The sequence below is a fragment of the Osmerus mordax genome, chromosome 1, assembly GCF_038355195.1.
Source record: "Osmerus mordax isolate fOsmMor3 chromosome 1, fOsmMor3.pri, whole genome shotgun sequence".
Taxonomy (NCBI): Eukaryota; Metazoa; Chordata; class Actinopteri; order Osmeriformes; family Osmeridae; genus Osmerus; species Osmerus mordax.
This window is the reverse complement of record NC_090050.1, coordinates 10,621,521-10,636,326: the sequence shown is the minus strand read 5'-3', so window position 1 is coordinate 10,636,326 and position 14,806 is coordinate 10,621,521. Positions and strand designations below refer to the sequence as shown.

Genomic DNA, 14,806 nt, shown 5'->3' with positions numbered 1-14,806 from the left:
AATGACTAATACGTTCCCATATTACGACCAGAGTCTGTCTCTCTCTCTCTCTCTCTCTCTCTCTCTCTCTCTCTCTCTCTCTCTCTCTCTCTCTCTCTCTCTCTCTCTCTCTCTCTCTCTCTCTCTGTGTCTCTCTCTCTGTGTCTCTCTCTCTCTGTGTCTCTCTCTAGTACAGGTCTTTCATGATCTCCTGCAGGAGCGGATGCAGGCACATGTCCACCTCGGTCTTCTTCAGCAGCTGGATGAGGTGCACGTGGTCCGTGACGATCTGCCGCAGGTCGGTCATCTTCTGGAGGAGTTTGGCGAACAGCTGCATGGAGTCCGGGTGGCTCAGCTTCAGCTGGAGCTCCAGGGAGTGGAGGACAGTCTCTTGGAGCTGCTCGATGGGCTTGACGTTCAGCAGCCCCGGACGATCTGAGGAGCGGAGACACACACACACGGAGAGAGGACGGCGCCCGTCAGAACCTGCTCGACGGGAATACTCGTTCAAGTTGACACGTTATGGCTTTGCGACGTCTGACGTAGGCTAAAACGCTGACTAAGACGGGTAAGCTACATGTGGGTGGCTGGAGGAGGAGGGCTACGATTGAGTTGAGCCTACTTATCTATTGACGTTTTGAGGCTGGGAGGAGGAATGCTTTCATGTACTTGGCGATGGAGAACGGAGACACGCAATACAAATAAAAATACAAGTTCTATATTTACACAACTCTGCGTTTATCTCTATTTCAAACTATCGTCTCTGTCATTTAGGTTAATGTTTCACAGGTCTTTTGGAGTGGTCTGATGTGGGTAATCGAGGTACGAGCGGGTTCAAGGTTGGACTGTTATCAAAAAGCCATGACAATGTTAACTGGCCAATCTAAACCACCTCTGAATCTGCTGTGTTGTATTTCAAATGAATAAAGAGGACACTGGACACAATAACCAGTTAGGTTCTGTTAAGCATTATTGTAAGTAGCAAACCAGTGTAACTTGGCATGGTTTCTACAGTTGAGTTTACAGACAACACACACAGCAGCTCTTTCATAACATTTGAAGTAATAGTCAAGGACAGAACAAGTTGACTTGTGTTTTAGTAGCCGCTGACATGATAACTCAGATATGTTATCAATGTAATTCCCCCCTGCCTGAGATTTAAAACATATCACTCAGCGCTTCATTTATTTCGCAACGTACATGCTATACTTCCGATGAATCATTGCCGGACCACAAAAACAGCCATGTTTCATGGTTTCACGGTGCAGAACGTTACTGCCTTATGACTCACCCCCACTGAGGATGATGACGGCAAGGAAGAGGGCCATGTCGCTGTCATCAAGCTCGAGCATGTTGAACTTGACGGAGAACTCAAACTTGGGCTCCATCATCTCGCAGAAGGGCCTCCTCAGGCTCTTGAGGAACTCCCGGGTCATGAAGATCTGGCCGTAGGAGATGAGCGTCCCGTCCTTGTTCATCAGCGGCGCCATCATGATGATCAGCACCTCGATCACGCCGTACTTCAGCAGGGTCACCTGATCGTTCAGGTCCAACCCCACAAAGCCCGGGATGCTCTTGGCGAATTCCGTGATCTCCCGCACGGCCTCTGCGGAGCGCGACTGGCAGCTGTAGAAGAAGCGCAGCTCGACGGCGTTCGCGGGGTCCTGGACCACGTCCGCCGCCCCCACGCCCCCCCGGACCCCCAGCCCAAGACTGGAGGGAGGCTGCTGGTCTGGAACTGGGATCTGGCGGCAGTTAATGAACTGCTCTCCCTCCATCAGGGACTTGATGTCATGAATGACAAAGGGCTGAGGAGAGACAAACGCACCGTCATTCTACTGGACAGGAACTAGGGTTTCTCACGTTTTCTGAGGTTATTTCACTCCTTTGGGGAGTCGGGGAGTAATAACTCATGTTAATAGTAAAGCCTTCAACTGAAAATGAGCAGTGATGCCTGTGTCTTTCTTAGCGTAATCAAACTTATGATTGCAGACAAGCATCTACACAGTATCATTAATGTCTTGGAACCGGAATCATTTGTCTTGGACATGAGGAAAGGACATTTCACTGAGGCAAAATTTCAACCAGGCCAAGCAAACTGTTTGGAAATACATTGGCAAGCACATAATGCACTGGCGTGAATCCACAAACGACAGTATCCGTATTGTCCTCGACATGGTTTAAAGAATTACAGTTTGCTTCTTGGGCTTTGATAAATATTCCTGCTGCAGACAGCTGTTCTGTATCATTTGGCCGGTATCACCAGGGGGAACAGCCATAACAAGCTGAAAGAGGGGATGTCAACTAGCCTTGGACCTATCGGTTACCACAGAAGCGTATGACAGTCTAGCATGCCTGAACGGCTTTGTAAAGACTGCTGCATCTCCTCCGAAGCTACTACACTTCAGGCGAGAAGGCTGCAGGATAAAACAAATCCAAACAGAAGCAACTGAAACTGTGACAATGTCCATAGATGCAAAGACTGTAAGGATATTTAGGACATATAGCATTGTAGAGACACTGTCCTACACTTTACAGCTAAACCATTTCGTCAAAATAAATAGTAATATAGAGTAATAGTCAGGGTTAATATGAGAGCAGGCTATGAGTGTCTTGGTTTTTCAGATTAGATATTTAGAAGTTTAGTCACACATTGACGTTAGGCTTCCTACTGACTGTGAATTAACAGCGTTTGCTCAAACAACCCCCTTTCTGCTGTGCCTCTTGTCAATTCAGTTCACTTAGTTTCAGTTTGCCCATGAAATAAGTTGACTGACAGGCTCAACTGTGAGCAATATACAAAAGAAAGCAGATAACATTATACGGCACAATAGTCCCTCATTAGTATAGTACTGTACCTGCAATGGAATCTTGAAACCTCCTACACTTGAACAACACGTGCATGTGTGAAACCTGAATTTCCACTCCCCATGTCAAAGCCCATTAAATACAAAAAAAAAGAGTCTTCTTTTGAACTTCCCTCAACATGCCATTTTATTTGGCTGTACTCGGGCCTAAAAACAAAAGAGTCCTTCAGCAAGTGTCTATCTACTGGATTCGACCAGAATATCACCAGAGGGGTGTGTGAGAAAGTGAGTAAACAGGTTGACTTGTGTCCGTGGGCCAGCTCCACATACGCACCGCGTTGTCCCCAGTCTTCCCTGAGAGGATGGCCCTGGCCTTGGCTTTGGTCAATGGGAAGTACTTGAGATAGGACTCGTAGAGATGTTTGGCCAGGGCCCTTAGGTCTGCAGCCTCAGGGTGCATATGCTCCATGTCAGTGGAGAACTCAGCCAGCAGCTTCTCCTTTTCCGCTTGGGGCATCCTGCCAAAACGAATGGCTGGGAATGGGAGATGAAACACAAGCGTGTGCACACGCACACACAAACACACACATTAAAGTCTATTCGCCTTCAAATCTCCCAGACTTCAACATTTTCATGGACACTTCCATTTGTGCTGGCTGTGATGTGTGATGTTAAAAGCCTACCAAAAATTATTCTCATAAGACCACAGTAATGAAGTGATTAACATTGTTTTTATAACCCTTTTATGTTGGATAGTTTTATGAGAAAAAGCAATGTGCAGATTAAAAAGATAGGCATTCTGAGATCAAACAATATTGAGATATATTCAAGGACTCAAAGACTTGAAATACAGATGAGGATATTTACAATAACAGGATCGTTTTCAACCATTTGTATAACTATTTATCACATGTCTTATGTTTGAACAGTATGTCAATAAAAGTTAATGGCCAATGACCCCCAGTTTAACAAGGTTCATCAGATGACGGCCATCAGTGCTGAACTGTCAAAAAATAAGCTTCTCTAGAGATAGAGAAAAGACTGTCTGGTATTCAGATTGTATCGTTGAGGGTGGCAAGGTTTAAACAAACTGACAAAAAGAAAGCTTTGCATAATTGGAACCTCAGCTCAAAATGCAGACACAAAACATGTCTGAAAGATGAACTTCTGAAATCCTCAAAAGTCTTAATTCCCCATCCCTTTTGCGTCACATCTTTTAGTGAGCTAATCCGTCTCATTCTTCTTTTTCCGGAAGTCAACAGATTTTCAACGTGCCTGTTGTGTATGTGGTTGTATAATGCTTGTATTGCGTGATAACTCCTTGCGGCCCTATCACCATCACACCTTTTGTAAACGTATACATAGCTGCTGCCTAGGTCTAGGAAACGAGCCAAGAGCAGTGACAAGGCATTACGGGAGACAGCCAGGGCTGCTTCCATGAATCATTGATAAAAAAAAAAAACATCTAAAACTTACCGACCTAAATTTCACTAACCACTAGCAAAGAGAGAGAGAGAAAGAGAGAGAGAGGTGGGGAGTGACAAGAATGCAATCTATTGAAATCCTGGTGGTTGTATAAGGACAAACTTGAATGACCTGCCACTGTGAAAACGCTAGAGTCATATACCAGAAGCGTCTTATCGGCTCTGGGTTACTCAGACTCTAAACACCCACAGCAGCTCTTTCAAAATAGTTTCAAGTATAGAAGCTGGCAGGCGGGGGGGGGGGGGGGGGGGGGGGGCATTTTTACATTTCTTTTTTTCTTTCTTTTACAGAAACATGTGAAAACTCTGAAAGGAAACCAAGACAGGGTATAGACGGCTGGGGTTCTAAGACAACAGCGGAAACAGAAGAGGAAATATGCCACTGCATATACAGTATAGGACTGGTAGATGTTAAGATTAAGATCTTAATCATCAGTGGTGAAGCCAGTATAATGGGGTCTCACAAACACAACTATTCTACAATCATTCGTCAAGGGTCAAGATATAATACGCCTGGTCAAGCACATTAACCATGTTCAGGAACGAGGGAACATGCATGCTCTTAGATGTGCTGGAATAGGGTACACAACACTTAGCATTTTCTGACTTTGTGATCATTTGTTTGTGAACTGCATCCTTTGATTCTAAAGAAAGAGTTAGAGGGCCCCACAGTCCACTGTGGTTGTAAGAAGTCAGGTGGCTGAGCGGTGAGGGAGTCAGGCTAGTAATCTGAAGGTTGCCAGTTCGATTGCCGGCCGAGTCGAATGACGTTGTGTCCTTGGGCAAGGCACTTCACCCTACTTGCCTCGGGGGGAATGTCCCTGTACTTACTGTAAGTCGCTCTGGATAAGAGCGTCTGCTAAATGTAAATGTAAGAAAGAAGACTCATTCATTGCCAATCAGGGTCAGCGTCTATTATCCAGAGGTCATTTCTTACCGTTGTGTGACATGCCCACCATGAGGCATTTCTGAAAACGGCAGTATTGGCATTTGTTGCGGCTCTTTTTGTGGATGCGACAGTGAAGATCACAGTGGTCGTAAACAAGCTTCAACCTTATGGTCCTACGGAAAAAACCCTGAAAAGACAAACACAAAATCTCATGAAGAAAAGCCGGGCATGAAGAAAAGCCGGCACTACTAAATGTGTATACCAGTCAGTCGATTTGTGGTATCGGTTCTGCTGTCCTTAAGAGCAATAAGGTCATGTTTGGTCATGCTTTCTTAAGTCAACATAAAAAGCAATTTTTCATCCGCTGATTATGCGTGGAGTCATAAAGGGCTTGGTGATATCTCAGATAAACCGCCTACTCTGCCACGTTGTCACGCGATCATTGACAACCACAGTAATGTAATACCAGAGACCTTATATAAAGACACACTACACACTGATGGGTCAGGTGCTAGTGAGATCACAAATTGATAGATCGATAAAGTCTAATGAAAATAAATTGGGCCCAAACATGGTATACTCTAAGGACATTGCAAGTCGCATATTTTCATGTTAAAGATTTATTTGTACATTTGCGATTCTGTGAGAATTTGTTTTGTCTGAATATTTACAGCTGTGAGTCTCCACCGAGGTAAAGATTTGTTTTGTTTTTTAAACAATAAAAGTAATAACCTGTTTGGCTGACGCCTACTTTTGGCATTCTTCTCCATAGTAATTGGAGCAGACAACAGAACAATGATTTTGTTCGATAATCAAATAACAGCATTCACACGGTCACTTATGATGTGTCACACAGTCCCTCTACACTACCGGGCTAGACACACATTTAAAAAAAGTCTACTTCAGTCATAATTAAGAAAGAAAACATATTAGCAATAGGTATTAATACAGGTAATATTGTGGGTGATAATATAAACTGGTACACATGAGAAGACAGACCTTCTGTCCTGGGCTGCAAATAGCGGTACTTTAAAATGATGTATCTGCCAGTAACGTGCAAAAGATTATACTATAGTGGTGGCACAGAGATGACACATCTGAAGGACAAGAAAACCCACATCTTTATCAGGTAATCTCACCTCACTGTTTAAAAGAACAATGAGTGGAAATACGTATACCAAACACCCACAACCACACATATCATTATCTAAATATATAACAGCTTGGTTGCCCGTCCTTAGGCTGCGCTACCCGATGAGTGGAAACCTGCTGTATGCTTGTGGTTGAAGTGACAGACAAGTTCAAAAGGAAAAGCTCAAGGCTAGCCAATCCTTTTAGCCTTGTCGGATGCCCGAACCAGTGCTAATTGAGACTGCAACGCAGTGGAAGAAGATGGAGGACTCTGACCTTACAACCCTCGCAGGCGTGCACCCCATAGTGGAAACCAGAGGCTTTGTCCCCGCACACACGGCACTCGATGTTCAGTATTGCAGGAGAAGGGTCATCGTGCAGTTTGGAATACAAGTGGCTGCTCTCTGTATACTGTGGGGGCGATTCTGGCTCCAGTTTGATTGAACCTAAACATGGGAAACAGGCGACAGAGGAGATGAGACCAGGCCAACAAGCCCGCGTTCAACATGCTCAGGCAAACGTTTTCATATCCTGCTACACTGGTACTGCCTGTCAACATAAATAACACATAGTCTGGGTGGCTCAATGGTATGATAAGGCAAATGAGCCTACAGCAGAGAGAGACATACTTTGTCCATCGTGACTCTTGTAGTTGTATGTGTAATCCATGTTGGCCAGGTGGTCAGACTGGGGCGGACTGGGGATGTAGGTCATGCTGGTGGAAAGGCTGCTGGAGATACTGGTGGAGATGGAGCTGGAGATGCTGGTGTAGTCCAGGGTGGAGTAGGGCTTCATGTCCAGAGAGTGGGAGCTGTCGTCCAGCTCAGACAGGTCCACGGGGGTCAGGCTGAAGCCCATTGGCCAAGCCAGAAGCTGGGTATCCACCATGTCTGAAGGACAGCACAGAGACATAGAGTCAGGTCCAGGTGGGGGGAAACTCCTGAGAACACACACACATGAGCATTCATGCATTTACGTCAAGAAAGATGGCTAGGAATGCGTGCTTCCCCCGAGAACACAGACACACCTCAACCTCCCGCCCCCTCAAACACAAACACACAGGCAGGCACGCACGTTCTCTCTCTTGCCTAAACACGGCGCTGTGACGACCCAGAGTCGCCCAGCTCGGCTGGGAGAGGCTGAGCGCAGAGGCCGGTAATAAAAAATCAAATCAAAACGATTTCCGACACTTATGACAAGCTGATATTGACCAGTGAAAACACTGTGGTGACTTTAAGGGATCTCGGTCCAAAGCACTGCAGAGCCTGTGACTCTGTTGCAAGTTTCACCATGCTGTCATCTGACACTCCAGACAAGCAGATCTGATGAAACGGACCTAAATAACTGAACCAGATCTGCTGTAGACTGAAAGAACTTCTGACTACACAGCGGGCTGCAGCAGTGCTTAACGCTCAGCCATCTACGTGAATCCCTGTGTCTGATAATGAAGTGAACTTTCATTCGGTTGACCCCTTTCAATAAACGTACATTCAGACATTGCTACAGGCCACATGCAGTCATGTGACGTGAGGCGAGGACCGGGTCATCATGACCACCACTGTTCAATTCATTTCATTTGGTAGTGCGTAAAACAATTATAAATACTTTCTCGCTAAACCCGCTTATTTGAAACTGTGAATAGACTGCTTATCAGCATAAACTCTAAGGTACTAATTTAAAAGTCTAAATCGAATGGAAGCTGATACATTCTACTGTATAGCCAAAAAGCCAAAAGTATGAATACAGGACCAGAGGGCATGAAACACCCTAATGAATTGAAATGGTTCCAAATAACTTCCCAAAATATAATCACGGAACAAAACATCCTTTCTCCTAAATTACTTATTGTTTACTGATAACTGTGTGGAATGTGGGCAACACAAATCAACAGGGATCCACTTAAACAAACGACTTCTGCCACATTGTTTCAGAGATGTGTCAGGAGGAGCCAAATCCTCTATATAGCAATGTCCTGGAAGTGGTGGGTAGATGATACCTATTAATAGTGTTGGAGGCCTATGTTCTGGCCTATACCCGCATGTTCAGAGTTGCGGTAAACAGGCCTTGTATCCGGATGGCCTTCTGCTCTGGTTGGCAAAGTCTTCAGATTGTGGAGTCAGACCTCTGGCAAGAGACGCCGACTCCCCAGAACATCCCAGGACTGAATCATCCCCTGGTGAATTGGTGTTTCACATCAGCAACCCCTCTTATCACAATGATTCCGCGACGTGGCTCAGCCACTCCCACTGTTGCATCGCAAGGCGAACACGTGGGAGGAGAACCGAGTGAAGAAAAGATCCTGTCTGTGTGCGAGCGCAGGCTGTGTGTGCCGTCCTATCAGACGACACAAAAGGTGACAAACGAGCGGCAGCGTTAATGTACTGTGCATTCACACGAGACCAGCCTCGTGAGACGCCTACACCTCCTGGCACCCAGACCCTGGTCCGTTTGTCAAGTCTGATCTTGCAGACCTCTGGCGACGGCTGCTTCTGTTTGGCTCATCCCCTGAAAGTTCCTTTCTGTCTTCTCCAGTATCTCATCTACTCTGTTATTTGACCTCTAAAAGATGGGAAGAAGATCTCGGCCTAAATAAGCTGGATATGACCCTTGATGTATTGGCTTTGTCGAGGGATACAAAGGGCCTCTTAATCATAGCACACAGAACTTGGTGGTGTGAATACATTATAGGAAGCTCAAGAATTGACAAAGAATGGATGCGTTATGTTATCAGATTTGACAGTGTTCGCACATTTTGTTTTGATTGTTTACTGAGATATCATAAAGAGTCTAGATCGAAGTGGGACTGACTTGAATCAGCATGTGACATCTGTCTGACAAACTTGGAAGACAGACCAACTTGTTTCAGACATCAGACCAACTTATTTCAGACATCAGACCAACTTGTTTCAGACATATTTCTGAGACAAACGCTATTTCTTTTGAGACACGTGCACTGAAAACTAAGCTAAGACAGTTTCTGCTGTAATTATACTTAAGTTGGGCAACTCACACACGCAAAGTCACCCTGTTCAGTCCAGTGACACTGTCTGACGTATATTCACCAACGTCTGATCTGACACTGGCACTACAGAGTAGGTTTGCCTCTGCATGCCTGGCAACGAACAATTAGCAAATGCTCATGTTCCAATATTTTACAGTTGCACATATCCATCTCAAGTTATCTTTAGAAAAGGAAGACTTCTTTTTCCTTTGCCTATAAAGATTCACAAGCGAGAAGAAAATGTGAAGACATCTACTCTTCAGGGACGTTCTTGCAAAAGGAATGCAATGTTTTACATTCATATTTCTTCACAGCACCCAATCTCTGTCCAGGGCTTGGGATATCACATCAAATAACACAGAACAATGAGAGCTTAATGATGTACTTGTGAGTTAAACCTTGTGACACAATAATAATAATAAAAAAACATATCAAGTCCGACAATAAGCAGCGTCCATCCACAAAAAAGAAATTTCTCATTTTGCGTCACGTATTTTGAAAACAAAAGGAGAAAGCTTCTGGAAATGCTAATGACTTTCTAATTAATTACAATTTAGAAATACGTGTTTGTGTAAGAAGAAATGCTCCAGAGGAACCTGTCTGGTTGCATTCAGAGGATGTTTGATCGCCTCCACGATTCACGTCTCACGTGATGAAAAGTAGCAGGGACTTTTCAACAAGATCAAGTTTAGACCAAAATACAAAAAATAGACGTTGACACCTACGTATTAATTCAGAGAGCCCATTAACACACAGACAACACCTACGAGCCACACAGCGGAGAGTGTGTGTTGTCGGGGTTTTAGAGTTTCACTCTCATACACATGTAGATGGAAATGTCCTTGATATATATCTCTCCATCTTTAACAGGCCATGAAGTCTATGAAAGGGCATTATGTCAATCTTCATGTAAAATCCACTTCCTCTTAACGGTAGGTTCAGAGTGAAGCTTCTTGAGTCTGCAATTACAGGCAAACAGGGGTACACAAACCCACTCAAACCTCAAACCCAAAGTGGAAAACACACACACTGCACTCAGAGCAAAGTGACTTCCTGACCTCATCAGGCAAGACACCAGCAGAATGAACATCACACAGTGCTTGTGGTCGCGACAACACCCCTTCAGACCTGGACAGAAAACAACATGAAGAACCACTTCTGCTAACTTGGTCAACTGGTGCAATGGAACCAACACAGTATTCCCAAAAGTGCAAACCTTGCACACAGCATGTCAAGTATGTGAAACCAGCATACCCAAGGGGTGTGAAGGTTTCTCTTCCATTCACTGACCCATGTCTAGCCTGTCACCTCTCAGTCGAACCGAGAGTCTGGAAGTTCTCCCACGCACCTGGCTGGTTCTGAGTTTGCTCATGCCGGGGGAACGACAGCGTGCATGAACCTCCCAGATCAAAGCTTAACACCGAGGGAGGCAGGTGACCACATCTCACAGAGCTGGCACACACACGGGCACACACTGACTCAAATCCTGACGAGACAAAATCTGATTTGCATCACTGATTTGTTGTCTGCCGCATGCCCAACTACTTCAAGTGAAACCAGACAAGTTCCCTCTCACCTGGTGTAGGGGAAGATGGGGTCCTTGGCAGGAAAGACTGATGGGATAGCCTAGTTATGAACAGAGCATTTTGATTGTAAGGTTGTGTACTAAAGTCTCAGTCAACAGTTCCATACGCACACCTCGGCAGAAAAACATACACGATAACACAGCACTCACCCTGTCTCCTTCCAGAGCGCAGAAGGTCCTTTCTGATACAGTGTGTCAGAGAGCTACAACTAGACGCCAGAGCTGAACTTGTCATGTGTGTGTGTGGGTTAGGTGGGCCGCTCATGCTTTTCCTGAGGATGTGACAAGTTGAAAGGAACAAGAGAGAGTCATTCCTCTGCCGGGAGAATATCAAGCTCAGCAGAAATGCAGACAGCTCCACATCATGTGGCCCTGTCGCCTGCGTTTGCATGTGTGTGAGATGCTAGACTAGCCAGATGACTTCCTGTTGCTTCATTCTGACGCGAAGCCTCTCGCTGGTTCCACTTCTCTCAACACAGCAGACCGGACAAGGTCAATTCTAGAACTGTCTACAATATTATGTGTCTTAGGCTGAAACAGGTCTTTCTGACTGGTTGTATTTTTGAGAAGGTGTTTTTAATCACTGGTATACAAATGAAGTTATTATGTGTGTGTGTGTGTGTAATTATGTTGTTTTAAAACAACTGACTGTTGTCTTTGGTATAGTCAAAATGAAACAACAATGCAAGTCATTAAACAAAAGCTAACTGTAAAGTTGACATCAGTTCTTTTATAAGTACAATCCTGGTTGTCATTTTCCTCAAGTTTTCAAATGAAGAAATATGTGCTTCTTTGTTGTTTGCTAAATCGATGGGTCCAACTCAGACAACATTTTGATCCCTGATAAGACCCTCTAATGTTCACATGTAGGCAGTGCTGTTACATTTTTGAATAAACAAAACCATCTGGCCTGGAGACACCTGATTCCAGGCATGATAAAGGTCTGATCTACAGGACGTTGATTCTGTTTGATCCAGGATTGGACTCATGAATGACAGGCTAACTCCCCAACAAACAACACTCTGGGGGATCTTAAAAATCCCATTGGAATGGTTACAGCCACACGCTTGTGGCGGGTGGCTCATATCCGCAAGATCTGCATTGTGTAGCTCCCTGGGAATTTAGGTTTGCACAATATCTAAGGACATGAACTTTTCTCCACTTTCTTTAAATAGGAATGAGTTAATAGTTGATCACTCCCGTGGGCTTTGCCGCGCTTCCTCCGTGGATAAGGAAGGAGCGTTAAACTGTGAAGGCCTTCACTTCTCTATTCTAATCTAACCACCACTGGCTGGCTGTCCTCGGAAGGAGGAGGAGGAGGAGGGGGAGGGGGCTCTTCCCTCTGTTCCTCGAGGTGGACAGGAAGAGGCGGCAGTGTGCTGCTACATGGATAACAACATATGGACACACTGTTCAGAGGACTAACATTAGACTACCGTTCCCACTGAAAGAATCTTGACCTGGGCCCTTGTTTGATTTGTCTTTCCCCTACTGAGTTTTCACTCATACCCCCTTTGGGTAAGTCTATGTGAAAGTGCAAAGCCACTTATTGTGTTCCCTGAGGAACAGAACAAAATGGAAGCTGCTTTTCTGCATCCTGTTCCATATCAAATTTAATTGACTCCAACCGAGATAACCAGCTTTTAGATTTCGGATTCGGTACAGAATTATTTCAATGAACTTGATTTGGGAGGATGTGTATGGTACCATGCGTTTTGTTGCATTGACACAGGTCCGTTTTCATGTATTGTGAAAGATAACCGTGTGCGTTCATGTTAAAGCTCAACAAAACAAGGTTGGTATCTGCTGGCGCACTCTACATTTATTACAAAGGAACAAAGTCCATAACACATTCACACACGCGTGCGCGCTCACACACAAATGCGCGCACACACACACACACACACACACACACACACACACACAAACTCAATTATATAACCACAATGAACTGCTAAAGTCTTTCTTTTTATTTACTATTCATAGCTGTATTTGCACATTACATCACAATTGTAGCAGCGATTATGTAACCAAATCAGGTTTCCTAAAACAAACTTTTACACATTCCCCTCACGTAGGTTGACCTGTTTAGCGAAGGTCAAATACTGTGCAGGTTATCAGCTGATGAACCTACTGATGGTCCACACGAGCAGACAAGGATTTCATATGATGCTCAATATATTCGGTGTAAATTACACAACACTATGCACAAAACACATTTTAAGATGTGTTGAATTATACTTACAGTAAGGATAATAAATGGTGGTTGTGGATGCACAATAAACAATAAATAAGGTTTCATTAATGTGTCATTCAGTGGAAAGTAACCTTTCCACTCTTCCCCTAAAATGATGTCCATTTCACAATTCTGTCACTAACCATGGCTAGCATTAAAATGTCATTTTTATCAGAAGTTACTCAGTCATTCCTTAAAATAGCTTGAACTTGATTCAACCTTGTGACTGCATAACACCCTGAGGTATGATGTCAATTGTGATGTATTGAATATTTATTTTTTACTTTTAATGGAACCTGTACTTTCAATTGGAAGTAGTCTTATTGAACTCAATAAGTGTTGGCTGACTGTATCCAGACTATATGTTGTGACTCAAACATAACATATAATACTCTGCTATATCACAAACTTGGTGGGAAGTGTTCAAGAAAATAGACCAAACAACTTTTATCACTATCTTTTTATAAATAAATTAAGTTGAGGTTATCCTCTCACAACATTAAACTTCTATGAGGACCGATCAGGCGAGCAGTCCTAAACTCATCCTGGTCCTTAACTGTACATTGTGCTATTGATCTATCCTTAGTTTAACAGCCTGCCAATAATTGAGGCACCAAAACACCACTCAGATAGTAGATTTATACAATACCAACATCCACAAATCTGGTGGATGTGATTCCAAAATAAGCAAATCTACCAACTGAATGGCTACTGTGTAACTTGGGTGCTTCTAAATCAATATTCTGTACATTGCACTCCTTCAAAAAAGGTGTGTATCACATACAGTACACATAACATAGTCATACTTAAGTTACATTTCTAAAAAGGTGTTGGTAAAAATGCGGCTAATACTGTGGAAATACTATGTGGCCCATCTACTTATTTAGCCACTTCAGAAGCCTAACTGCAATTTCTGCACGGTCACGTATTTGACATAATGGTTTTGTTTGAAGTTGATAGTAGATTCACTACACTTACCTGTTCCACGGTGACTACTGTAAATGCTACACATCAGATGCATGTCAGATTCTTTCAAATTCATGGTAAGCAGTGTTTGGGCTATTACAGTGACAGTTCGTTAAGACTTGAACATTCTGGAGTCTAATTCCATCATTCCCACTGTAGACTAATGACCTCAAACACCGCAAGAAAGAATTATGATAGAAGTTCTGACCTGAATTGGTGGTAAAATGAAGCTCGTGCCACTTCCTTGCTTTAGCTTTGCAAGTTTTCGTCTTCTCGGTTGCAACGTTATTAATAAACGGCTGCACGGCTGTAGTTGTCTGGTGGTGAGTCACGATAGGTGGGTGATGCACAGCACAAAAGTTGTAGTATTGCCTCTCTACGACAATGTTTAAAATGTAGTGAAGGCTGTTTTAACTTTTCATGCTGTCACGCTGCTTGTCTTTCTCCTCCCTCTGGAACTCCTATCAGGATCACATGGACGACGCGGAAGCGCCAAAGAACTCTCAAAGCTGTGATTTATGGCTTTCGTCATAAATCTAATAGAAAGTGCAGTGCAATACCCTACCCTGAGTGCATCTATTAGACTATTAGATGGATCCATGTCGATGTTCCAGTGAGTCAAGACGTGTGTGAACCACATAGCATCTGCTTGTAGGTCCCTTACAGGTAGTAAACTCTGAACTCGCAATAACCAGCACTGTATCATTTTACACAGAGCAACCAATGAA

General features: G+C 43.9%; 1 protein-coding gene across 1 annotated transcript; it reads right to left on the bottom strand.

Annotated features, from left to right (window-relative positions):
- Positions 1-68: 68 nt before the first annotated feature.
- pparg (peroxisome proliferator-activated receptor gamma) lies at positions 69-14,460 on the bottom strand. The gene is made up of 8 exons (XM_067239989.1): positions 14,287-14,460; positions 11,027-11,148; positions 6,920-7,180; positions 6,567-6,736; positions 5,208-5,346; positions 3,121-3,320; positions 1,271-1,787; positions 69-414 (listed from the first exon to the last, which is right to left on the bottom strand). Exons 2-8 carry the CDS (start codon positions 11,139-11,141, stop codon positions 167-169), a joined length of 1,650 nt encoding a protein of 549 aa, XP_067096090.1. The 5' UTR covers positions 11,142-11,148; positions 14,287-14,460; the 3' UTR covers positions 69-166.
- Positions 14,461-14,806: the final 346 nt, after the last annotated feature.